The 26,735-nt window shown below is 40.7% G+C and overlaps 1 protein-coding gene across 19 annotated transcripts in view; it reads right to left on the bottom strand.

Annotated features, from left to right (window-relative positions):
• The window catches only part of madd (MAP-kinase activating death domain), a 48,057-nt gene that overhangs the window by 9,194 nt on the left and 12,128 nt on the right, over positions 1-26,735 (bottom strand). For 3 of the 19 annotated variants that reach the window (XM_041039405.1, XM_041039406.1, XM_041039429.1), the window contains exons 5-33: positions 25,483-25,614; positions 25,221-25,334; positions 24,946-25,026; positions 22,870-22,926; positions 21,929-22,101; positions 21,575-21,810; positions 21,304-21,460; positions 21,056-21,159; positions 20,764-20,969; positions 20,253-20,506; positions 19,863-20,002; positions 19,068-19,169; positions 13,209-13,317; positions 12,846-13,032; positions 12,478-12,628; positions 11,888-12,091; positions 10,391-10,441; positions 8,665-8,768; positions 8,482-8,565; positions 6,824-6,982; positions 6,099-6,219; positions 5,057-5,119; positions 3,826-3,946; positions 3,565-3,670; positions 3,335-3,445; positions 2,714-2,821; positions 1,657-1,821; positions 1,501-1,573; positions 785-891 (exon numbers count right to left, since the gene is read on the bottom strand). In XM_041039405.1, coding sequence (XP_040895339.1) covers positions 785-891; positions 1,501-1,573; positions 1,657-1,821; positions 2,714-2,821; positions 3,335-3,445; positions 3,565-3,670; positions 3,826-3,946; positions 5,057-5,119; positions 6,099-6,219; positions 6,824-6,982; positions 8,482-8,565; positions 8,665-8,768; positions 10,391-10,441; positions 11,888-12,091; positions 12,478-12,628; positions 12,846-13,032; positions 13,209-13,317; positions 19,068-19,169; positions 19,863-20,002; positions 20,253-20,506; positions 20,764-20,969; positions 21,056-21,159; positions 21,304-21,460; positions 21,575-21,810; positions 21,929-22,101; positions 22,870-22,926; positions 24,946-25,026; positions 25,221-25,334; positions 25,483-25,614 — 3,780 coding nt within the window. The remainder of the gene's footprint in view (positions 1-784; positions 892-1,500; positions 1,574-1,656; positions 1,822-2,713; positions 2,822-3,334; positions 3,446-3,564; positions 3,671-3,825; positions 3,947-5,056; positions 5,120-6,098; positions 6,220-6,823; positions 6,983-8,481; positions 8,566-8,664; positions 8,769-10,390; positions 10,442-11,887; positions 12,092-12,477; positions 12,629-12,845; positions 13,033-13,208; positions 13,318-19,067; positions 19,170-19,862; positions 20,003-20,252; positions 20,507-20,763; positions 20,970-21,055; positions 21,160-21,303; positions 21,461-21,574; positions 21,811-21,928; positions 22,102-22,869; positions 22,927-24,945; positions 25,027-25,220; positions 25,335-25,482; positions 25,615-26,735) is intronic. The other 16 variants (XM_041039408.1, XM_041039436.1, XM_041039412.1 and 13 more) reach the window with 11 other exon arrangements.

Below are 26,735 nucleotides of genomic sequence, written 5' to 3'. Positions count from 1 at the left end.
AACGCCTCACGCTTCTGTGTATGCAGCGTGTTAGCTGTGCGGGTCACTGATCTTTCAACACGGTCAACACTTCGCACACTTTTCAACTGCAGTACGTCATTCAATCACAGCTTCACCCTCTAATGAACCTGAGGAAATAATATACGAACCCCCGACTGCCACTACCTGCGCAGACGTGAAGACAACACATGACGATGTTCAAGGGTCCAAACTTAAACGTGAAAGTTGCTATTAAATAGCCAATTATTAATGAAAAGTCTTTGCTCAAGGTCATCCGTCTTACCACTGACGCACAACACACACACATTAACACTTCATCTCCTCCCACACAGTAAATGAACATGAGGTTTGAGCACCACAGATGTCAAAAGAAACTTGTGTGGAAGGATGTGTTAATATCGTCAGGGGAAATGCATGCGTACGAGGACACGCACACACGCACAAACACTATCTCAAAATGAAAAAAAGCAAATACAAAAAAAGCAAAAGCACAAACAGGAATTCTTCCTCTAAGGGACAACATCAGGTATCAGGTATGAGTAAATGCCAATCAAACAGGTTGTAATCAGTCACCTCTGCCATTTTGACTCAGATTCATTTTTTTAATGACAATAGAGGAAGATGTCACGAGATGAAAGGAAATGATACAGAGGCAAACAGGAGAGACGAGCAGAAAGGTGGACAGAAGGACGGGATGAACTCTGAAACATCATGAGTGACTTTTATTTTCATGCCCTTGTGTGAGATGAGAAGCAGTTTCTCTGCCGTGGCGCTGGCCTCTTACCTGGCTGTGCATGAACTTGAGGTTGATTCCTTCCAGCGTGACCTGCAGCAGTCCACCTTCGCCGGTTTTCATGTCCTGGACGGGAAACTCTCCGCCCAGCTCCGGCCCTGAAGGAAACCACAGCTCGGTTTAGAGCCAGTAAAACCCTCAAACTAATTAGTGTGTGTTATGGTTAATATGCAACATATTTTTTGATGTGTTAAAGGCACAGTTTGTGCTTCAGATATGCTCAAGTTATGATTTATAGATGTGACACTCAAAGAGCAGGATCGTTTTCATATTTGGTTTGATACTGAGTAACAGGAGGTGAATTATATTTGTTCTTTCACTCTCATCATGTTATTGCTCTTGCTTGTTTACAGTGTCTTGTAAACCCATGCATGTCACCTTTGGGTGTATGACACTGAAATACAGTTACCTTACCTTACCTATTACTATGTGCATCAGTTTCTTTTGTAAAAATAAATTTTGCATTACTGACCTAACAGACCATTCAATAATTCCCTTTTTTAAAATAAATGACTAATTATAATCTCCCAGCTTTTCCATATATTTAACTGTGAAACTAAGGTATGTGTACCTTTACATCTCTACATTTTTTGACAAAGTCAGAAAGACAATAAAAAAGAAATGCAAAGAGAAAAAAATGTAGAAAACAGAAAGAAGAAAGTGCAAAAAGGACAAAGTTAAGAGCAGCGGACCCACTCACTCCATACCTGGTTTAATGCTTTGCTGTCTTGCTGCAGCTCTTTCCATACTGTCTTTAACACAGTAGTAGAGTTCACGACACTGGAAAGCAAAGAGGAAAGTTATTTGAATTATTGATCAATGTTCTCCTAAAGTGAACTAAAGTACAGGATGCAGACTCTGACCTTTTTGGTATAGAACTTGTTGAGCTGTGTCTCTTGGCCGTTGCGTCTCCAGAGACACAGCACCTTGGTCTTGGGGCAGTAAGTCATGTTGATGAGCTTCTCGTACCACCAGCGTTCATAAACTGTGCCGATGTTGCTGCGCAGGACTATACAGTCATCACAAACCTGAAACGATTAGGTGTAATATTAAGTGTGTGATCTAATTAAGTGTAATCTTAGTTAATCTTAGTAAAGATGGTATTCAAATACATAAAATCATCTTGGATTTTAGTGGGAGTGTACTTTCCATATTTGGTGGAGAGGCGGTTACTCTACGGGTCAGCCGGCCGAGAACCCGCCCACTTAGCTCGGAGCAACATTTAATATTTACCGGCTTTCAACGCTGCCTCCATCAACTATCCACTTACAGTTACATCAGTCGCTTACTGACGGGGCTGCTCTGTCCATGCAATGTCTGACTTTTTAAACAGAAAAACGAGACGAAATAAAATTGTAGCCTAGTATTCTCTCAATAAATGGACTCTGAGAGCACGGAACACACCGCAGCAGCGTTCCCAACATTAGCTGCTCCGGTCCTCTATCTGTATCAGCAGCGACCATAAATCGACAATTAAGTCATAAGCCAGCGGCAATATATGCTAATACACGCTAATTAGTGCGAACATCCAGGTAGAATAGTGAGAAATTTACTCAACGAAAAAACTGCAACACAGATTCCTTCGACGGTCGGTTAGTACAGTCTACACTACAACAAGCCATATTGTCACAAAAACCTATCCGAACATTGGCAAACAAACACGGACACTGCAGCCCCTGTCAACCGCTGGAGGTAGCCGGAGGCCTCTGGATGTAGCCGCCTAGCCCGGCCGATGCTTTCGCAAAGAGCTACCTGCCAGTGCCTGTCTATAAAGGTTGGTCCAAAAACAAAAGGTCTGGTCTTTTATGCAGTTAAAGAAAGTCAAAGATATATTTTTGGATGGCCTAATATTTAACAAAGGAGTAAACGACTTCCACATGCTCCATTCATAATTTGTAATATGGTCAAGGCGTTGCATACCTCCATGAAAAAGATGTCTCCTGTGGTATCAGTGCCAGCATGAACGACAAATGTTTGCTTCTTGATGTGACGGCTTCCACTCGGTCTGATGGACAGCTCACGGCCATTCTAAAAAATATAGCACAGTAGAAAAGAATTACAAAGCAGACATAACAGTTGAATAGCAACGCTTTATGTCCTAATCATTTCTTAAAATCTTCTGACATTGTTACTTAAGTCAATTCATTTGGTTTGGCTGAGTTTATAATCGATGACCAGAGGAACTTCCATGAAAGAAAAGGTTGATTTAAACCACAGTACTTATTCATCATTCATTCATTAAAATTTCATTCTTCATTTAGGCCTAAATCGAAAGTTTGTTTGTAGACAGATTTCTGATTTTCCATGTTCAGCTCACCAGCAATCCTACCCAAAAGTCTCCACGTTGTGCTAGCTTAATATTTGGAAATCAACCGATCCCTCTCTGTTCCACCCATAATTAGAACCACATGTTTTTGTTTGGTTTGTTTTTTACAGGGAACTTCCCAGGAAATTACTTGGAAATTAATGTGAATTTACAGCCCAATGAAATTAAGCATTAGCAGGTGAAATAAACTAAATAAACAAAGGACAGACACTCACCATGTGAGCCAGTTTGTCCAGTATCTCATTGATCTCTTGGCTGTATGTGAGGCCAATGTGGGACTTCCCCATCAAACGCCTCACCTTCTTCCTGATGTCATTTTTGTTCACCTAAACAAACATTCAAGAAAACAGGAAAGTGAGCTTTATGGGAGTAAAAATGGCAAAAAAAGGCCTGAAGTCAGTGATTTGACTGTTCCAAGGTATAAATGACAAATACGGCTCCCTACTTTCATCATTAGCATGTATGCAATCATATTGTGCAGCAGTGTGGCCAGAAGTCTGTCCTCATCATCCTCCAGACGCTTTCGGTCATGTTCTCCTAGTGACAGGTATCTGTGTTGACAAATAAAACACAGAAGGGCAAGTATTAACAGCCCAGAGGAGGTTTATAAATCAGAATAACAAAGTTATGGAGTAACTGTGTGATGTTGCATAGTAATAAAAAAAAAAAATTCATCTGTCTGAATAAAACATCAGCCATGTTGAACCTTTCGATCATCTCCTGAGGCCCCTGGTCCATCCCCATGCCCTCTCGCTCCAACATCACAGCATCTAAGAAGGCGTCCTCCCAGAACTGTAGCTGGTCCCACAGTGTGGAGCGCTCCTTACCTGAACACACGAGGACAGCACACATGTAGCTCCCAAAGCTTGAAAATTTCATCAACAACACGGCTGATCCAGTCAAACACAACCACATACCATATACCATGTGCAGCCAATAAATACATTTCTATAAAAATGACATTAGCATCCACACTCTCTCTGACACACTCTCTATGACCACTTCGTCTTCTGTAGGTTTTTTTAAAAAGATAAAATTTTATGAACAGAGTCAGCAATAAAAAACAGTATCACACTATTTGCATTTTTTATGTTGCTTTCTAAAGCTTGGTTGTTAGTTAGAATAAGGTTTACTGTAGGTAATGAAGTAATGATACTCTAACATTTGACTCTCCATTTCAGCAATGTCTGCTTTCAGAAACTGAAAAGGCAATTTATCATGCATGAAAACAACAGTTAGAGTCAATTAGACCAATTACAGTTACACATGATAGAGCTTATTAGCACAACACTACACAGTTACGAGGTTTGCAATGAGGCTCACAACTAACAGGTCTAATAAAGCCTTTACTTGAATTGTTTTGATAGCAGGTGTCCTCCCCCCAAGTGCCACAGGATGTGAAATGGGGATTAAATATTTCACTTTAATTATCAGTGTTCTGTCTCTGTTTTATTTTTCCCAGGCTTTTCACCATCATGAGCAACTAACAGGAAATCTTGACATTTCCCAATCTTATTTAACAGATGGTGGCTCGTTTGATTTCGCTTAATTCATAATTGCATTTCTGAAAGCACTTGAAGGCAACGCGCACCCATCCAATATGCAAACCCATGAAATGCTAAGCTTTTAATTCAACATGAAAGTTGGTCAGAACACTGGGTGAAAACGTAGGTGAGCAGGCCTGAAAACAAAGTGAGTGGAAATTGCACACATTTAGCTGTCTTTGATCTGCCTGTGAGGGAAAATGAAGGCCACATTTTGCAGGAGTGATCGGATTTTCCACCTCTATCTCATGTTAAGAAACACTCCAGCTCACCAACGGACAGGAAAAACCCACATCACATCAAAGATTAAACACAGAGCCTGTCCGGGCGAACAATGGATACACCCCACACGCATGCACAGGAAAAAGGGTAAAGGCAAGAGATTAGCCCTACTTAGAGAAAAGGTTTCCATGGCAGCATCCTCTAGTTGATCCCAAACGGAGCTCTTATCGCGGCCTGGAAAAATTTCCCAGGAGGAGCAGCAGGAGGGAAGAGAAGCAGCGAGAGCAGGAGGGGGTTAGGCGAAAAGGTGAGTAGGTTTAATGGCAAAAACAAGAGCAGAGCGAGCAGAGAACGACACCAGAGGAACAAAAACTGGGACAAACAAGGACATACCACACTCATTTACTCACTAATTTATAGTCTGTGGCTTGCAATTATACTCAGAATATAATTTTTCAAAAGATATATGATTAGCACAGTCAAGGAGATGAACAATGATCTTTAAGTCCTTATTGTTTACATATCTAAAGACTGTAGTTTAACAAACTAATTAAATTTTGTTTCATTGAACATACAATTACAATTAAATTAAGTTCTTTTCCATTCCTTTAATGTCAATTCTGTTGTCTCGCCTTAAAAACATATTTTTAAAATTCACATAGCCAAACCTCTGACAAGCTTTCTCAGTGAATCCTACCTCCTACTTCTACTCAATGTCAATTCATCATTATGTAAAAGTGGACAGTCACATTTTGTAACATTACATCAGAACGTGTTTCAACTATTTCATAATAAGCCACTTCTCAGTTATCACATGTCTGACTTCTGCTTTTTGTCTCTTAAAAATAACTTTCCGCTATTAGCAAGAGTTCACTGTGATTACATCCACTGGCAAACCGAAGAAAGAACTCTCACAAGCTGTATTAAGTAAAGGCAATGGAAATTAAAACATGAAAAAACACGTCTAGCAACTTTCTTTACTTTAGAGGAAGTACCTTTTAATATTTAAGGTTAGTGGGTTCAAAATATTTTTTTTCGATGACGAATAACAAAGAAAATGTTAGTAAAGCAATGCAGAATAATCTACTGTGACAGAAGAAGTAGGGGAATCATCACAATCAAACTAAGTGTTTTTAAGAACACAGGAAGGAAGTATTACCTGTTAGCTGTTCGACAGAACTATGAGAGAAAGTATCTGGACAGCAGAACATACCCAGCAGGCCTTCACAGAGGTAAATCCTCATACTGAGGTCCTCCATCGGCTGCGCAGGAGGCCCCTTTGCCATAGCAGGTGCATGATCTTTTGCGCCTGGTTTCAGAGTGTGGGTCTTTCCCTGAGGACACAGGACAAGCAAAAATATGTGTATAAACATTTGTGTAATTAAACACCACGTGAAAAGGGACAATAACCACCGTTGTACAGTTTCATATAATATTATTATTATGAGTATCAATGCATATGTTTTTTGGCCCATTTTGATCTCAGTGTCGTGTGTACAGTTTTCCACAGCCGAGGTGCAATCAGAGTGCGACTGAAATGTAAACACGCGCTGCTCATTTAAAGCGCTCTAACCTGCTGACCATCGTTTGAGATTTAACACACCACAAACCTTCAGCTGTCGACAGCTGCAGGATTGAGTTCATTGAGAGTTCAAGAGAAAAGTACCGAAACAATTTTCTAGGACATTACTTTTTTTTTCTTTCATTTTAAGGAGTTTTCAACAGTTTTCTTGTACGCACAGGAACCATGAGATCCCATCAACTGCAGGTACCTTCTGTGGAGCTTTTTTCACTAATTCATGGCTTCATAAGTTCAAATGGAGCAAGTTCACAATTTAATTCATTAATAATTAAAGTTAAATTATTATAAAATTAAAATTATATCAATGAAGATGTGAATCATCTACAGATTTCACTTAGAGCGAGTCTTCTACTTACAAACACTGAGCTGGTGGCTGGATTGGTTTCAATCTCACTGTCAGACAGCGTCCCTCTGGACTGAGTTAAATGAGGAGCAGTCCTCCCACCGAGGCCGTCTCCTGCTGTGCTGCTCAGGTCACTGTCAGCGCCGAGAGTCTCTCCAGAGCTATTGCTTATCTAAAAAAAAAAAAAAATAAATAAAATCCAGGTGTAAGAACAAAATATGAGTGCAGAGGATTTTGTATAAAAGCAGCTTTCAGCCTTCGTATTCATAGCTAATAATTCTTTATAGTTCACACAGTTTGAAATCATACACCACATACGTGTGTGTAGAGTATTGTCAGCTTGATTTAGGCCTGGTCCTTGTGATTTTTACACTACATGGTATACAGTATTCTAAATCAAGACTCCATGTTTTTAATGGTTAAATTAGTCCATCATGTCTTATGCATCATTTTAGCACAGCTTCGTTGGTTTACAGGAATATTTGCCTGATGAAGGTCTGAGAATCAAAACACGTGATGTTTAAGTACATATACACCTACAGCATGATTAGTGCATAATCTGACAAAAATAACACCATTGTCACAGACCTCAAACAGAGGATACTATCAATTAATTAAACCACAACCTTCTAACAACAAAACATGACAACATGTTTCACGTTTTAATCACAGATTACAAGGAAAAGTCGAGAGAAAAGGTCTGAACCGAAAATATTAGGGGTGTAACGATACACAAAAATCACGGTTCGATACGTACTTCAGTTTTGAGGTCACGGTTCGGTTCATTTTCGGTACAGTATGGGAACAAAATGCAAAACCTAAATTTGCTGTTTGTAAACCAACAATTTATTGTAACATACAAACAGGAAAATAAAATAACTGCAAAGTGCTGCCTGGTAACAAATTAAATAAAATACTCTCAAATAAACAACAAATGTATGAAATATTATAAAAAATGAATTCCTTTTAAGTTTACCCAAGTAAAGCGCAGCACTGACAGTTCCAGCATGAAGCCCTGTTCAGTTTTACTCAACCTTCATATTTTTTGCCAGAAAAATTAACTTGTCCACATTGTCAGCAGTAAGTGCAGACCTATTGGCAGTTACAATATCCCCAGCGGTTGAAAATACCCTCTCGCTAGCTGCTTGAATGCTGATGCCAGCTGCGTTTGCAGTAAGGTGTTCCTTTTTCTTGTAGCGGTGATATTTACACTCGGGTGGTGTCGTTTCAGGTGAGTTAGCATGTTTGTCGTGTTGCCGGAAACGTACCCGATTTCAGCTGAACAGTGTCGGCACACCGCTCTCGTCTTATCCACCTGCCTTTCTCCATTGCAGTATTTAACTAGGAAGCAGAAGTGTTCCCAAGCAGGCGACTTTAGCGACAGGGAAGGTTCTTCAAGCTCAGGTTTAGCAGTAGCCATTATGCACACGGCCTGCAAGTGTACCTACACGTGTAGCGGCAGAATGTAACCAAAACACACACAACGTGAACTCACCCGTGCACAGCCCTGTACCGAATTGAACGTCCCGTACCGAAACGGTTCAATACAAATACATGTATTGTTACACCCCTAGAAAATATCATCCTGGAATCTAGTTTATATTGTGACATACTCTGTATCTGGAATATACAGAAACACAGTGCACAGTGTCTGAGTTGGCCGTGCCCTACCACTGTGCTGGCCTCTGAGTCCTGGCTGGTGCTTCTTGTCAGGATCGGTGGCTCTGAGCTTGTTACAGACTCTGTGTCGCTCTTCTGTAAACCCCAGGAAAAAAAAAAAGAGTGTGAAAATAGAAGTGTGTGTGCAGATTGCACCTCAGGGTATCTGCCCTCAACAAAACTCCATGAACAAACCTGAGATCCAGATGTGACACTGAGGCCACTATCAGCACTGATCTGGGATTTCTTCTCCTCTGCATCAGTCACTTGGGGGCGCTGTTGCTTTGCTCCTTCAGACCCTGCAGAACACACATGATTATCAGCACGTTTTCATGAATATGACCACATTACCACCTTACCTTACTGAGTCGTCTCACTCAAAGCCACCACAGCACAGCAACACTGATGCTAAGTCCAATCTAAAGTGCCAAAGCCTCTATTTCAACACTGCATTATACTTGTGACACAGCAAAGCATACAGTGTAACACTACCTGATTCATGTTTGTGAAATTAATTTGATATCGAAGACTCAAAGCCTTAAACTGCCTCAAACTAAAAGACAAACAGGGTGACTATTATAAATTTTACACTTTTTTTTCCCACAGCTTTCTCTTTCCAATACCGGTGATTAACACATGAGGTTTTTTAAGACCAGACAGAGAAGTGACAAAGGGGCAAGCAGCGAGTGCGGTAAAACTGGGAGAAAGTGTCAAATGAAAAAAAAAAACAAAAACAAAACTGCAATAGTGCGACATTAATTCTCAGTCAATGCTGCAAATGTGGCCCAGGTTACACCAAAAACAACAGACACAGGCAGTTAGGCATGCAGACAAACTGATGGACGGTAAAGGAGGTATTTTCTGTTTCAAGTGTGATTTGTACTTCATTTTTTAATCAGTGCAGATGTGGTGACAAGAAGATCCTGACACTTCCTTGTTTTTCAGTTTGTTTTTTTGTGACACTGAAGTTTTGCAACCCATTTAAATAAACCCTACAATGTGCCAACAACTGTGGAATATTAGCTGTAAATACACAATTTACAGCAAGCCACTTGAAACTGGAAAAAATAGTTAACAGTTAAAACAGCAGGACAGGGCAGCAGGTATTCATTTCTGTTCATCTTGATGCACGGAAAAAAAAAACACACCGGAAAACAAAACTACATATCGATTGAGCTTAAACCAGCAACAGCAACATCTAATTCCTGTTTTTTCTAGGACTCTATTTAAAATGTTGTATAAAATAAAATAATTTACCTGCCTAAACTGTAGACAGTGAGAAAACAATGTCAGCTTTTGTACAGTACTACATTCCCACATGTTGGTCTCTACAGTGTGTTCTGCATCCAACATTGTGAGTTACAGCTATAAGGTTAACAAAGCTGATTTCATTACATACTGTATTATAGCAAATCTAGCACATACTGTAGCAATGCCTGCTGAAAGAACTGCCAATGCGCAAAGGACAAAACATACCACAACTGGTCGTCATCTCAAGTCGCGATTAAACACATTATATATTTCTTGGAACTAAAACAATGGTGTAATTTCTCACAGCTAGAGCATATATACACTACCGCATATAACAAACCCAGTGTCATGTGCACAATGCACTAAACTAGAACATCAGATTATCAGAACATATTCTCAGTCTCATGTGAAATTACCCCAATCCACATCTCATTTGTGTACACAGTTAATCTAATGTAAAAATCTTGACCTTATAATCTCACACGAACACTCCTAGATCTATATTTTTCTCAGTTATCCATTATGATAAGCTTTTTGGGAGAACTCATTTACCTTTCTTCATGTATAAAGACACCGGTGAGTTTGAAAAGGTGGAAAGAAGGGGTTGGAAAAAGGACAACAGCTGAGCACTCCCTTTTTTTTTATTTTTGGTGTGTGAAAAGTGTCTTACTCTGTGGTTTTTCCATAGCTTTTTGCTTATCCTGGTGCTTGCTCCACAATTCTACCCAAGATGCATTGCAAGCAAGGAGAGAAAGACAGAGAGAGAGTCAGAGAGCTGGTTGAAAAGGCATGTATGGTGGATGAGCATTAAACTCAAAACAAAAACAAAATAAGCATTGGGGATTTGTCATTACTGAATGAAGGTGTTTTGTAATGTTTGCATGTAGCTGCTCTTTAATCTGGACACCATGAAAAAGAAGTATTTTGCTGTTAAGTTGGATCCACTGCGTGTAACAGCTACTAAGGTAACATTACAACACACCCAGCGCTCCTGGCCCAAAGTCCTGGAGAGCCACACAGTGACGTCAGAATGAGCTCTGAGCTCTGACCACAGGCCACTGGTTTCATCGACTGCATTTGTCTGGCTCTCCAGAGCAAAGGTGAGAGAGAGAGCGATGGCTGATCCGGAAAAGAGCATGGGATGGGGTTGAGATGCCGACTAGCCAGCAGATGAAATGGAGCTGTCGCAGAAGCCGGGATGCAAGTCTCACAGCATTCTGTAGAATTGAAGGTGCAACTTCAAACAGGAAGAAAAGGGGTGCGGGTAGGAGAGGTGTCAGGGTGGTTGACTGAAAGTGTCCCCCGTATACAGACCCAGAGTAACTCTCAGAAAATTAAGCGGTAAAAAGATCAATAAGGATTTTCGAAGTCAATTGGCTCCTTCGCGACCAATAGAAAAAACTTTCTGCGGTGAAATTTGTCTCTTTACTGGGACTGTTTACTGGGGAGTGATGCTTCCACCCTCCATGCTGAGAGCAAAGGAGCTGCCATTTTCTACAGCACGCCTCGCGGAAACCTGCAGTAAAGGCACAGACAAGCACCGATTTGACTATCGATGCACATACCTCTGGTTTCCCTCGTCCACTACTGCAGATTTAGGTATTGGAAGACCAAAACAAAAACATGCATTTAAGGTGCTAAGAGGCTGACAACAGAACTCCAGAGAGGAGGCAAACAGGGGCACAGATGTTTGAGGAAGGGGAGACAAACACACGCAGTCCAGGCTGAAAGACAGGGAAATATTCCAGACACTTTCCAAGGCTGCTTCATGTCTACAATGGGAATATTTCAACCAAGGTCAGATTCTGAATTTAGATTTTCATTTTAAGTCAATTTTTATTTTTGAAAATCATTACTAGACACAGAAATGCCACTAAAGCATCTTGTATAAGATGAGAGTGAAATTTGAATGGCAGTAAATTTTCACACCGTTAATGCTGTGTTGTTACTCCGGTGATCATCGTCAGTATTTCAGGTCAAAAGTGTGTGGAATATTTTAACACCTGAAAGAATCTATCAGGGACAAGTGAAGGGATCTTTCTTTGAGACGGTTGGAGGAGAGGGGTGAGGGGACTGGTATTAAGGTTGATGAGCTTGTAGGGGGGGGGGGCGGGGTAGGGGGGATCTCACAGTGCACATGCAACCGGGGCTGGAGTGGTGTACACACCAATCGAGGCAATAAAGTTCTCCTCGTTCAGACTCCGGGTATCAAAATGGCGGGCTCCTTTGCCCGTTGTGTGGTGCGGCAGCTGCAGGTGGGGAATATTCAGAAGGGCCTGAGGTCTGGCAGTCTCCATACGACCAGAAGGACTCTCTTTACTCCCTGGGCTGCCAGCACTGTCTGTGGGGCTTCGCTTGCGTTTTTCTGGGTCTACCAAGTTACCAAAATTAAGGGGCCAAAGACAGAGTTCATCAAAATTACAGTCAAAAAGAAAATATGTGGAGGTTTAAACTGGGAGAGGGTTAACAGTATTAGGCAACGAAGGAAAAACAGTGATGAAATCTAAACTTTACGATTACAGTTAATGAGTTCAGTCAAAGGTGCATGCAGCTTAAAGCTTAATATAAACACAATGCAAAGACATGGACAAGTGTTAGTAGCACAGGCCCACTGCCGTTATGCCTCTCAGCACAAAGTCTTTAAAAAAAAAAAAAAATAAATAATGAGGTGACACAATTTTATAAATCAACTTCCAATAAAATAATACAATCCAGCATTAAATGTATGCATTCCTGTGCAAAACATACGCAACATACCTTTGGTTTGATAATGTGTGCGTGCTATTTCCAATAAGCTGAAGACACTGGCCATTCCCCCGAGGCCTGCGTTCGTGTACGAGTGCTCCAGACTGGAAACTGTGCACTTCAAGATGTCCAGCATGCCTTTGTACACCTTCCTGTTCACCTCCTGGAGACAAGACAGGGTTTTAACAGGGTTTTTAATGATTTCAACAACATAGACAAATACGAGCAAGACAACAATTCCCATGGCCTAATGATAGAAGGTGTCATTCTCAAAGCTCTCGCAGTGAGTTAACATTACTGTGACCAGGAAAGTGTTGCTAATGTTGTGTGTTTCTTGGCACACTGGTTTAGAGTGAGGGGGGCAAAAACAAGCATCTCACCACATCACGTATGATCTCCTGTCTGGCATCTTCCTCCGACTGGATGGCTCTGTTCAGCTTACTCAGCACAAAGACACGAAGCTGCTCGTTCTCCAACAGACGCCGCACTTTTTTCATGTTGAGCCAGCCGACTCCCTGCCCATCCAGAACACTCTGGACCACTTCCTTCAAGAACTGCTGGTTCTCACTGAGTAAAAACAACGGTTTCAACTACATTCAGCATGTTTACACAACACTCGATATGGACCATAATTATAAAACCCAACAAATATAGCATAGTATAAATAAAATAAATGATATGAAAACATGTTCTAATCTTTCAAATCGCAAAACAGAAGTCGAACACTTGAAATAATTCATTACCTTGTGTTGTTGACTCGACCCTGAGGAGAGGGAGATTCTCTCTTCACTGTTGGACTGTGCTTGATTACTGAAGACTTCTGGTCCACGAGTGCTCGCGGTGCACGTGCGCCTGGAAGACGAACCAAAACAATGAGGTTTCCGAACACCACAGAGCCAGATGACCACAACATCAAGACAATAACTGCCAGCTACTAGCTCACTAGACAGAGGAGCACTCAGTATAAGTGGACACACACAAAGGCACTTGCTCATCAGGATCTGTAAACCAGGACGGGAAACAACTTTCAAAAGTGGTCTCTTTTTTTTTAAAGCTACTACATAAAATAGAAAAGGAAGCAGTTTACATCAATTTGTGAAGAGGACAGACACACCTGGAATCTACTGAAGGTTATCTACTGCTGAACAGACAAATTACTGGAGCTGCTAGAGTCTATTATTACAACAGGAGAGGTGAAGGACAAATCAAACAGGGACATGATGCAAACACACACACACACACCCACAAACGGCACACACACACACACAAACAGGAGTCCAAATGGTGCTCTTGGTGGTGGCATCACACATTAGCAGCATAGAGATGTGAGGTCAGACAGAGGATAGTCTGTACAGCAACTACGCTGGTGAGATCATGCATGAAAGAAAATAAAGAGATGAGCGGATGGTAAGGAAGATGAGCTGCAACTGAAGGTCGCAAGTTGATTCATTTTAATAAACTGCTGCAACGCTGCTTGGGCATCTGCGAGCAAACCGCCTGCCAGGGTTGGGTCAATCGTTTTATGATTATATCATTTTATTTAATTTAATCATTAAAGAGGCTCAAAACATTCATGCAAGTCTATTTATTTACTCATTCAATTAAATATGCATCCATATATATCCATTAGCTATAAGGCCTTCCCACATCCCTTAAGGGTCACAGGGTGGGAAGCCAACCCCAGCTGACAGCTCCCAGGTTCACCCATTACTCGGTCATTACTTTGACTTTTCACACTGCTATTAATAATCCCAAAGCTGTTCCACATTCCAGCATCGCCGAACAAAATAAATTCTCCTGATGTGAATTTTTTCCATTCCATCTAAGCCATTCATCAGACTGCAGGTCAAACAACAACCAAGGAATTTAGCAGATCAATTCTGAGTTAAATTCGTCCTTAATCTGTACCGTGCCTGCCCGAGTGATGAAATAAAAATCCAACCTGAAACCTCAAAGTCAGACAAAATAGTCTGTCCTAGCTGCAACTCCTATGGTCAGGCCTAAAGCATGTGTGCCATTATCACAATATTCATTTTGCAACCAAACATACAAATGCAGCACGTTTGAAAAGATTCAGCAATTCTATGAACACAAGTCAAGTAGTAAACTTTGTCATTAGTTGAATAATCCAGGTGATCCAAGTGCAGCAATCCCCTGCTTTATAGACCTACACTGATTAGTACACAGTAGATGATTAGTGAGCAAGTCCTGAGCTAGACAAAGACCACAGATATAAAGACAAATGCAAAGCTAAGATGAGCTCACAATTCCTCCATTTTGTTAGTAGCTGATTTTATTTCTAAGGCTTGAAAAGATGGGGGAGGAATGTCCTCCTACAAGGAGACAGAAAGCTTTTCTGATCTGACATCTGTCATTACAGGCTGGTTTATTGTCAATTTTATGTGACAGCAGGGATCTATTGTTTATTACTGATGCTGGAGCATCACTGGGGACAAGAAATACCAATACTTACACAAGCAGAATTTTCCAGCATGTTTTAGTTGGAAAACTAATATAGCATAGCTATTATAATTTAGTATAAAAGTATCTGAGGCTAAACGAAAATGTTTGACGGTAACAAATAGTAGTAGCTCCGGTATATTCTATGGCTGGGATGGCCTGCAGGTCTTGGCCAGATCCTATCTTTTAACTGTCGCTTTCTACATACGCTAGAGGAGCCCCAAAGTTTATTAACAGAGGATACTTTGAGGCGGCAACTTTATGAAATGGCCTGAAACTTGGAGGTCAAATGATTGGTTGACCTGCGCAACAAGGGAGAGAAGGTGGTGAAGTCCATCTCAATCTGTCGGAGCCAGCGAACGCTTACACACAACAGCACAAACAGGTCAGCCTCCAAACAAAGTTAGAAAACTTAGCTAACCTACAACAAGAAGCTCATCAGATCACAGGCATACAAAGAATCTTTGTGGTATCAACACCAGTCAGATTTGGCCCCTTATATGATCTGACCAAGCTGAAAATCATAATGAAAAAATTCAGCTGACAGAAAGTCAAGTGGCTGACTCAAATTAGGCAGAATCATTCACAGTCACAGTCCTGAGGATGACTAATGATAAAATATATTGGAAAAAAAAACATCACAAATGCAATTTTATGATGTAGTTTATAGTGGAGGGACCTGTTTCTATACATTACTGGGATTTGAACATTGCATGTGCTATTCAGTAACGCTTGATACCATTTCAAGTGCATGTATGACATTTCTCCATCTTACGCCACTATTCCCTGTGGCATCAAATACTTCATCATACAGAGAGGAGTTTCTAATGTTTACCCTAGCCTCACTGAGTTTTAGCTAGGTGTACCTAATAAACTGAGTGTATGCAACATCATGCCTTATCTATAAAGTCTGGAGTGTGTCATGTAAATAAATAGCTAATGCTGGGACACTGCAGAATCACAATTTATCTGTCACGCCGACATAAGACAACCCTCTAGGCAACCAGTATCTTGCCTGGTAAAAGTCTGATAATTAAAAAAGATTTTCACCAGTTCGGTTCAAATTTGCATAATTTTGCTGTAGTCACTGCTCATTGTGCACGGAACAATTAAAGCTTGATTAGGCCCAACCCCATTTGTACTCTGTGGGAGCGTAAAGGACAAGAAAACAAAGACAAACAATGGATGTGGGTAGACTGGCTCAGTCTGTTCTACTCCTTATTATTCTGTAACTCCAACATCCTCTCCTGTGTCTTGTGCGTCATTTGCTTCCCTGTGGTTATTTGTTGCTCTTTGTATTGTTTCACTTTTACCTGTGATTACTGATCTTGGATCTAGGTTTACTTTCTTCCCCACAAGTCCTTTGAAACTTGCCTGTGATAAGACTAGTTAAATAAATAAAACTAAACATACTGTGGAGTGAAAAAACAGTTAGTCTGAGGAAGGGAAACAGTCACTATGAATGGCAGCGTGGTAAGACAACAGACTCAATGCTCCACAGGATCTTTGATGACACACACAGTGACTGGAATGAGGATAGACAGAGGGGGATGCTGGGAGATGTAGTTGACTGGCTTGGAGAAGCATGCAGCTCACTCAGTAAAAGGGCAGAACCCACCTTCTCCGCTCCCCGGGCCGGCCTCAGTAATAATCTCCATTAGAGAATTTAGCCCAAATACTGCACACAAAACCCAGAATTAGTGCCGCGAAAAAGGTGGACAGAGAGAGGGACACCGGCCCAGACACAACCAGTCTGAACATCAACCCATAACAGACATGCACACTCAACATGGCGCCAAAACAGAGAAAAAAAAATAAAACAAAAACGTAAAGAAGAAAAGGGTAGACAGAAAAGAGAAAAATACAACATGTTCTGATGATGGTGTAAACCCTGACAGTGTTTGAAAAGATGAGTAATGCCATGTGTTTGGCAACACATTCAACATTTACAGTATCAAGTAGGAGCTGTGTATAGCTCATACTGTGTTATATACATACAGTGGCCATGTGAATAATGCTGAACAGTCCAGTTAAACAATGAAAATGGAAATCTAGAGCAATGACTGGAGTTGTTTAGAATATCAACATTATTACTATCACTAGGCAGAAATCTTGTCTTGAGCACACAAACAGAAAAGAATCACAAACAGCGAAACTCTTCATTAGAAAATCGGTGATCTTCAAAGTTTCATCACCGTTTCAGTTAAAACAGTCGGCGACCTCAAAGAAGGGAAGGAAGCACTCAACAATGGAAGCCACCAAACAAGCAAGCGAGGCAAAACACATGAGAGTCGGGAGGCAGGTGGGAAATAAATTCCATTCACTGAGGACAGATCTTTCTGTGCCATTCAAATACATAACTATATTAAAACAGTAATTATGTAAATGCAGTTAAAAGGGACTGAACATCCTTCTGTAGTAGTAAGGATGTGCAGATGCCACACCAATAACAGTCTGTAGTCACAGATGAAATCTTTTGACAATAAATGTGTGCATCATGACGCATCAAAAAGACTCCCACCAATCACACAGAGAGGAATGGCAAAGGGAACAGAGGGGAAGGCATGGATATACACGAATGACATTAAAGATGTCTTCTATCTTAGTCCTATGCTGAGAAACAGGGTGTAAGATAGGAACAGGTAACTTCAAGGATAAAGAAATGCCTAGTCAGGGAGCTAAAACAAACTATCACACCAGACGTAACATACCCGGGCTGTCAGGGGCATCTGAACAACAAAGACAAAGCACATCATAATCAAAGGAACAGAACATTTTCCATGGCAGCTATTCCACATGGAGTGGAGCTATTGAGTTAGATTACCATGCTCCACCTGTTTTTTCTCTCAGTTAAAAGTGAAAATCCAGCCTAAACAGAATTCATATTAGCATCTTAAACTTTAAAAAGAAAAATCGTAAATATTAGCCATTTTGATAACTCTTTTCCCAAGTGCAATTTTAGTCCCTGCAACTTAAGCAAAGCATAACGCTGCTGAAAGCTTGTGACTCATTTGACTGTGTTGTGCATAATTTACCTTCTCTTGTGTTCATAAGAGTTAAGACTTAAATAAACAGCTGAATATGAGCATCAGCTGCGACTGCGGTTGAATTCATTTTGTCATGTTTACGTTTCCATTCATGTGTAACTGTTGTTAATGTGATATCTGATATCTGAGTCATGATACCCATAAAACCACATATCCTGCCCCTGGTTTGGATTGCTTACTCTTCGACTCGTAAATGACTTAGACCTGCACACATGTACCTGCTTTAAAACGATACCTGGACACACATTCGTACAGATCCTGAATATATTCTACATTTCTATTCTATTCTTCTAAAAAACAAAAAAGCAAAATAAAAACACCAAAAAAATGCACGTGAGAAAGAGTAGCTCATCTTTGCAAACCTGAAGTCTGTTTTTGAGTGGATTTTCCTGTTAAAACTCTTGAGAGAAAAACTTTTTTTGATATATCCTCAATACTCTCCTTATAAAATAGTGCCATATCCGTTTGGCAATCCAGAGGGAAGAAAGTCAGGCTTTAAAAACAGCTCTACAAACCTGCTTGCTCCATTTCCTCCTCAATATCAAAATCAAAATATTCTTTTACCCCAAAAGATAATACAGAAAAAGAAATTAAAACAAAAAGGCAGAGAAGGACAGACAGTAAATGAATGAAATAAGAATATTAAAGTTAATGAATTATTACTGAATAAATATACTGTGTAATTCTATTTAGACAAGTGTGCATTAGTTACATTTTTTTTAATGCATAAGCAATGCTGGCCATAAATGTACATATGACTGGTTAGGCTTTGTTAATGATTAGGATTTTATGGAGGTATATTAAATGAGAGGATTCAAATCCTATCTTAATAGACAGATACATAACTGCAAACATGAAGTCAGTGATGAAAAATAATATTACATAAATGGGTCAGAAAAATAAAAAATGTTGACGATAACGGCACCTGCCCCTACTGTACCTGTACGTTCTAAACAGATGATTTTACAATAATGTTTTTTATTACTCTTGAAACCACACTGACCAACTGGAACAGACACTAAGGTGACAGAAACACCAACTTCATGAAGACCTTGAACAGATGTGAAAGTGGTCAGTTTCGCTGTGTTGTCCTACCTTTCAGGCTGGGGAAAGGTGTTGATTTCTCCCTCGCTGCCTTGTTGGGAAGGGCAAGATTGGACAGACTGAAACTGGTGCCATGGTTCTTGTAAAGATTGCCTGTAATGGAAGCGAAGACCATATAATCAGACAACAGGAATAAAACTGAAATGATCAAGCAAAACCAAAAGTATTATAATTAACATTATTCACCCTAAATTTTGGATTGGTGCATGTTTAGTAACATCAAAACAGTGGTGAAGCAGAATTTGGTAACAAGAAGCAACTGACCCAGAAGACCAAAACAATGACGTAAAAGATGCTAAAACCCTGCAGAGTTTTAGAAATGTCGAGCGACCTTTCTCTGTGGGTTCGTCACCAAGAGAGACCGCTTTTAGATTACAGTCATTAATACATTGTAAAAATACAGATTATGGACACTTTAAAGAGTAAATTAACACTAAATTTACTTTTTTATGTTTGCTAATTATATGAGCAGCCACTTTATTATATTATCCCTTTATTCTAATCTCACTCTATAGTGTTCATTGCAATGGCAGTTCTTCAGTTCAGAGAAAATCAAGTAATTCTGTCCTCTAGGCTACAAAGACAATCAGAAAAAAATTCTACACTCTGGATTTGTCTGCACTTTTGAATATGTGAGGGGGCGTGTTCAAGCTTAAACGGGTCTGAGAAGCGCCTTTGGTTTTTGGTGCTCTGATTCATTATCATCCACTTAAATCAGCCCACTTTCTATCTTTTACCACTTGGACTTAGCTGAAAAGAAACCAAATGAAATCCAAATATTCTTACTGGCAAAGGACATGAGTCCTCCAAATCCATCATTGCTGCTGTTGGAAATGGTGGAGTTTGGCGAGCTGTTGCGGGAGTCTCCCTCCCCGTCAGACTCTCCTGGCAGCCTCAGGCTACTGGGACGTAAAGGACGCTGGGCCCTAAAGAAATGACCAAAAGACATTACTGTGCGTCACAGACACGGGAACGTACAGTGTGTATACAGCATGGGAAACGCTACAGCATTCACACCATATCACGACATCACACCACCACAGATTCAAGACCACCATGACTGGAGAAAGTAATTTGACATGCTGGGTTTTGATAGAGAACACTGCATGGTCGGTCAGAGAGCCCATTTGAATGATGATAATACATTCATTCAAGTGATGAACAAGTTTAACACACTTGTTGCCATTGAGGTTCTGGTTGAATCGAGGGGTGTATGACTCCACTTGCTCTTCTGCATCAGGGTCATCCTCTGAGGGGAAGCCATACTGAGGCTCAAAGTATGGGTTGTCATACTCTTGCTTTTTGTTGGCTGGGTCCACCAGGCCAGCATCAGCTGCAGGCCTGAGGAACGGCTGACTGGCCAATCCGGGGACGGGGTTCTGTAAAGCAGCACTTGCTGATGCTTCAATTTCAGGTGCTTCCCCCTGCTCCTGAAAAAATGAGCACACAGATTAATGGGAATGGTGTGAACGCCTCCTCAACTGATAATTAAATATTGTCCTTCCTTCCCTCATTTTAGTATGTATTAGATAAATTCTGCATCACTCACAAACAAAAAAAATATTTTAAACAAATAAATAAAGCATGCCTCATCCAAGCTAGTCATCAAGGTATGAGATATTTAGTTTCTACAAAACAGTTTCCAAAAGTGAATCAAGGCTGAAAACTATTTGGAAAGACAACACACGTTGTTAACACCCTGGATGATTGTGCTGGGACTTGAGCTTGCGGTTGTGCTGGAGCTTGAGCGAAGGGGTTGTCCATCAGAGGGTTCGGCAGGTCCCTCCCCACTTGGGGGACCCTCCGAGCTATGACCGTCCCTGAAGTCATGGAAGTCTTGAAACTCAACCTCACTAGCATCTCCCAGTGCAGCATGGGTAGGAGGGTCCAAGCCTAAGACAATCAGAGTAAAATATTATCAAGAAGTAAATGGCATGCAATATGGTCAATGCGTATCTTTTGATTAAACTGCAACTTACTTGGCGTGTCTCCCTGGATGTCACCTTGGATCATCTCACTCACAAGGTCTCCAAGTGAGGAATAGGATGAGCTGGAGTCATCATATGCCTCACTGTCACTACCACTGCAACAAATACAATTTATTTGCACAACTGATGCAACCTAAAGTGAATTATAAAATAAACCAAGAACTCAACTATGCAGATTAAATTGGATTGTTAGGCTGAAAAGGATCTTTTCTCTGTGTTTCTTTTTTTTTTTTTTTAACCTGTCTGTGGGGTCAGATTCGTTGCCCTCATCCTCCAAGGGACCAGCCATAGCTTCAACCAGCTGGGAGCTTCCATCATACACTCGGTAGACCACTGGCTGTAACTGGTGAGCATACCACTTGGGCTTGTCTCCAATTAAGGAGGGGTCAAACACATCTGCAACAGAAGTGAGCAGAGAACAATGTTTATGACACTCAACCTCTTTCAACACATTTCCTTTAAAATACATGGAACGAGATACAGAATACGATCATCTTTAATGAGTCTTACTGTTATGTATCCTCTGAAAGGCGAGGTTGGTGGGATTGAGAGCCCACTCCCCATAGAACTCCACTGCCTGGGTGTGAGAGAGTTTATCCGCAAAGCTAGAGCGTCGCGGACGGGATGCAAGAAAAGATGACCACTGAAATGCCACCACTGGCCGGGGGAAGAGGCGCAAGGTGCGGGTGTGCATCTGGAACCCCTGAAGAACATTTGGGGAGTTGAAGAACCGTACCATGGCCACCCTGCAAGACAAAGAACTTATTTCAGAGCTTTAATATGAATTCAGGGTTCCAAGCACCCTACACAGATAGTGACCAAAACCTGACAGACAGTCAACGGAAAGAGACATTCAAAGCTTGCCTGGTGGCTACATCCACAGAATCAACATCATTGCCGTAAATTAGAGGGTTGAACTCCGTGGAGGATGGTGAAGCTTTATCTCGTCCAGGTGGGAGCAGGGGCATCTCCTGACCTTCCTGGAACTTCTCCAGGTTCAGAATGGGCTGGGTGTTCAAACTCATACTGGCCAAGGCCTACAACAAGTGACAGTGACACTAGTTAGAAACATAGCAGTATATCTAAAGACAAAAACACAGCGCTGTGATGGACCACTCCCACAACTGGCATCAACATTTTGTTAATAAAATGAATTTCTACATGTAATGGGACATTAGATAATTGTTTGTCCTCCTTATAGAGGATAAACAATTGGGACTTAAATGTGGAAAATCAGTAATATGCTAAAGTGAAGTAGCAGATTATAAACTTTTGTGCCCTAACACGGGTTATCTCCATTTTTACTGGTTTCACAATTGTACTTTGCTGTTATTACATACAGCAGCTGAAGGATCAGTGTTGTGCATGTTGATGCCTGTAGTGGGTGTGTCACTTTGGAGAGGAAGAGCACAAGGGAAGTAAGTCACTATGCATGGTTTGCTTTGAGGGAACTGCTGCAGACTCGAGTGTCAATGTTTAGCTTAGCACAATGGAACATTTAGTTGCCGGGTCTGGATGAATGTTAACTTTGTCAAAGTGATTAGCTTCATCATATCTTGTTTTGGTTACGAGGAACACTCACTGATGCCAAGATAGATGCACGCACATTCAGTCATGCGCAAGCCAGAGCTAAGCAGTGTATCAAACGACTGGTCCGCAACATTCTGTCACACTGTTATGCGTTTTGTTCAAGTCTTGAGAGGAGGAGACAAGTAGTAGTGACAAGCAAAAAAAAATAATGTGAGAGAGAAGGTATCCGTGCAGGCAGGGGCATTACACATTCCACAGGAGGAGAGATGAGTAACCTTATTTTCAGAGGAGAAGATCTGCTTTTGGGTGATCACGGTCAACCTAACCAGACACTAGGAAGGGGATAAGAGAGATGCGAGGAGAATCACATGAAGGCTTGGAATGACAACTTCGTGACTGACACTGGAACGGCACATGACGGAAGGGTCACAACCACAACCCTTTCCCTTTCTTTTCTTTCTCTCCTTTTAACAGTACTTCCCTAATCATATTTTGCTGACAGCGAATAAGTATATTCTGGTGGCACCCAAATGTTAATCAAAAAGATCTAACTTCGTGGAAAAAAATATATTTTTGGATTGTTGCTGTTTCATCGCTTCTGTTTTCAGTTTACTGAAAAAAGGAGATAAGAAAAGATAAATTTGTATTTGTTTTGAAAAGGTGATGGGCGGCCAGTGAAGCAAGAGAATTCACGGGTCTGAGTGAGAGTGAAGAGACATGAAAGATTTGAGAAAGTGAGACCAAGAGAGAAAAACAGAATGAAGAAAGAGGAAATGCTTTTTATGCTTAACATCAATGACGGTGAGAAACAGAGACAAAACAATAACATGACCAAAAACCAGACTTCACCCAGAGAATCCAGCCTTTAGAAGACACATGAAGGCCATCCATGGTGACCAACTGGGACAAACCAGTGGTTACGATGGAGTGGTGATGACAGGTACAAAACAGCAGATCTTTTCAGACATTTAGAAAAAATACTTGCAAAATAAAATACCTGCAGCAAAATAAAAGCCTTAATTCCTACTCCTAAGTCAAAAAACAATGACCAGTGAGCTGAAATAATACAACCAACCAAAAGTAAATAAATCAGTCACTTCTTAGGACCAATTTATTTTAGTTATCCAGTGTTGAGTGCAAGTATTTTCACTGGCTCTCACATCAGCAGCATTCTGCTTTGGCATCACAATCTTCTGATAATCAGTTAAACCATCTTCAGTGGCATTTTCTCCATTCACAGATATCAATATTGTGCGCTTCTTTCCAAATATACAACTGCTAAACCGAGGCTTTGCACACTCCTACACACCAGCCTCTCAGTCACACATCCGCACACAGGGAGAGAGCTGCTAATCACGTACGGCTAATGAACCGGCTCTGATTCAAGGCACTGTGAACAAAATAACATTTGAACAGGAAGAGGTCTGTGTTGCTCATCTTAAATGAGGCAATAAAATAAAAGTTATACTTCAATGATAAAACAGATTCTTTATGTATTGACTACAAAGCTTGTGAAGCTTTGAGCTTTGCGTCCTTAGTGCTCATCTGCAAAACAACTAAATTATTAATTATTGAAAGTAATGTTGCACTCGTTCAAATAAAAGTTTGAGTTAACTGGCAAAACCTAAAATTACCATAATTAATTTTTTAGCCGATTTGCAGAAGTTTCAGATTAACTGTGGAAAAACAACGCATACTGAATGCAAATGTCTGACTAACAGCCAGAGCTAACTTTTCTTGGCCAATAAGCAAAGTGAATGATCATATGGTTTCCATATCTGCTAAGATGTGAAAGGATTTTGATGTTATTGGTGTTGCTCACGGTGTGGAAGTTGGGAAAAAGTTGTGTTTCCATGAATCAGAACCAGATTCAGATGTTATGTTAAATAACTGGGTTGGGGGTCGGGGTGGGGCGCAAGTTAGTTTCTACCAGTATTACTAAAGGTTTTGCTTGGGGAGCAGGATCCTAGGATTTTACCTCCAAGAGCTAGAGCATGCAAAGAAAACAGGAAAAAAGAAAAGAAAAAAAACATTTGTTTATGTTAGTGCACTACAAACCTCCATTTCAAACGCTCCCACACTCAAGCACAATACATACAACTGTGTTGAAGAAGGAAATCCCTACTCTTCATAATGCTGAAAGAAAAGTTTTATATTCATGTAAGAGTACAATCAGTCACAGGAGCAAACATCAAAGGTTGGCTCCACAGGAGTACCTGGGTTCCTGAAATTTCTCTGTAAAATGCTAATATGTGCCAGTAGTCCCACTGGTTTTGGGCTGGCAGCCATAGTGTAGGAGAACCAGAAAACATGACACTGATCAAATCCAAGAGGAATCAGACATGCAGTACCTGTTTCAGATGTTTCTTGAGCTCGCCTGCTTCAGGCTCTGGAAGAGGTGGGAGCAACTCTGCATTGGTGGGTGCTATAACCTGCAGGCAAATAACAATGCTCTAAATGTATTTAAAAAATTTTTTGAGAATAGAAAACAAAATACTAAATATTTAAGCCCAGACATGTCCCAACAACAGTAAGTTAATTAGATCTGTCAGCTTTACCGGGACATAATGAAAACAGACAAAGCAAGATCAGAAGGGGGAGACGAACACCATGTTGATGTACTGACCTTGCTGCTGTCAAGGTCCACAAGCCACACGTCGTCTGGCATTTTGAAATCAGATTTGTAGAGAAAGAAACTGGCTGGTACACCTATAATGTAGGGAGTGGGGGCAAGAAGGAGCTGTGGAGAGGAGTAAACATACCAGTCAGTCACAACAAAAATGTAAATGTTACCACAACAGACAGAATTTGTGATTAAAAAAAATGTGAGCACACAAAGAAACCATTTACTTACTTGAAATATATTTATAATAAATCAAAAGTTTTACCTGTTCAGCCGAGGCCATGCATGTTGGCAGCAAAGGGATGACAGGGAACATGTACTCTAGAGGGTAGATCATGGCCACAAAGGCCATGACGCTCATAGATAAAGCGTTGTAGTCTCTGGACTGAAGAATGACCTGAAAAAATACAAAAAAAACAAAAACAAAAAACGTGTCTTTTATAAGGCAAGCATTACAAACTTTTATTTTCCTGTGTATTTCAATACAAAATTGATTGGTGTTGTTCATGACACCCTATCACAATTATTTGTTTGATCTACCCATATTTCCTCTTTCTGCCCATGTGAAAACCCACTTTGCCTCGGATTCACAACAGCAATATTAAAAACTGAGCTTTTATGAAAAATTCATTTGGCAGCACAAAGTGCTTGAAAGGAAGTCATTCTGAAAGCTTTCGGGCAGCACTCAGATCAGCCTGACTGAGTTTAATGATGTACTGAATTCAGCGTTGAATTCAAACAAAATGGACGAATACAAGGTGGAAGCATTTCATACAAGTTGGGGATTTATTTGTGGGTTAGGGATCAAATCCTCCTCCTCAGGATTTGATCCTGAGGAGGACAGACTTCTCCTTTCTGACAGACAATACGTCACAGATGACTGAATGAAAAAGCTTTGGGCGGGGGAACACTCCTGCTGGTAGGTGGGGCAAATACATTTTATACTGGAGAAACACTAAGTACCAGAGAGGAAGAAAAAAAGCCCAGCATTTCTCCAGCATTATCAGTCTTTCAGCAGTGCGACTGGAGCTGTGAAGCTTGGGTTTGATTTAGGACTGTTGTAAATGGACCTCTGTATCAGCGTCACTGTAAACCAAGAGCAACAACAGAACACTACACCAGCAGAAGCCAGACATGGATTCCTATTACATCCCTACTAATGCTTCTCGTGTTAAGAAAGGGAGAAACAGAGTCAGAGCCGTTCCCTTCAGTCATACAGTGTCCTCAGTCTTCTCTTTACTCATCATCCTTGCGGTGAAAAGGCTTCAGTGAGTCTACATCTAACAAAAAAACGTCTGATGAAGGTCACACAGGGCACTTCAAAGGAGGTCTTTGTCCACACACAGACGCACAGCTGCAACCCAGAGGACACCACTGGCTTATTACAACATACTAAATATAGCTTTGCTTGTCTTTTCCCCTTGAGACAAACAGTCTGGTCTTTACTAAAATCCCAAAGGTGATTTGGTTGCAGTTTGAAGCCAACCACACCTCTAATGTTCCTACTCTCTAAATATC

Source organism: Toxotes jaculatrix, chromosome 1, assembly GCF_017976425.1.
Source record: "Toxotes jaculatrix isolate fToxJac2 chromosome 1, fToxJac2.pri, whole genome shotgun sequence".
Lineage (NCBI taxonomy): Eukaryota > Metazoa > Chordata > Actinopteri > Toxotidae > Toxotes > Toxotes jaculatrix.
Note: the sequence above shows the minus strand (reverse complement) of the source record. Positions and strands in the feature narration are given on the sequence as shown.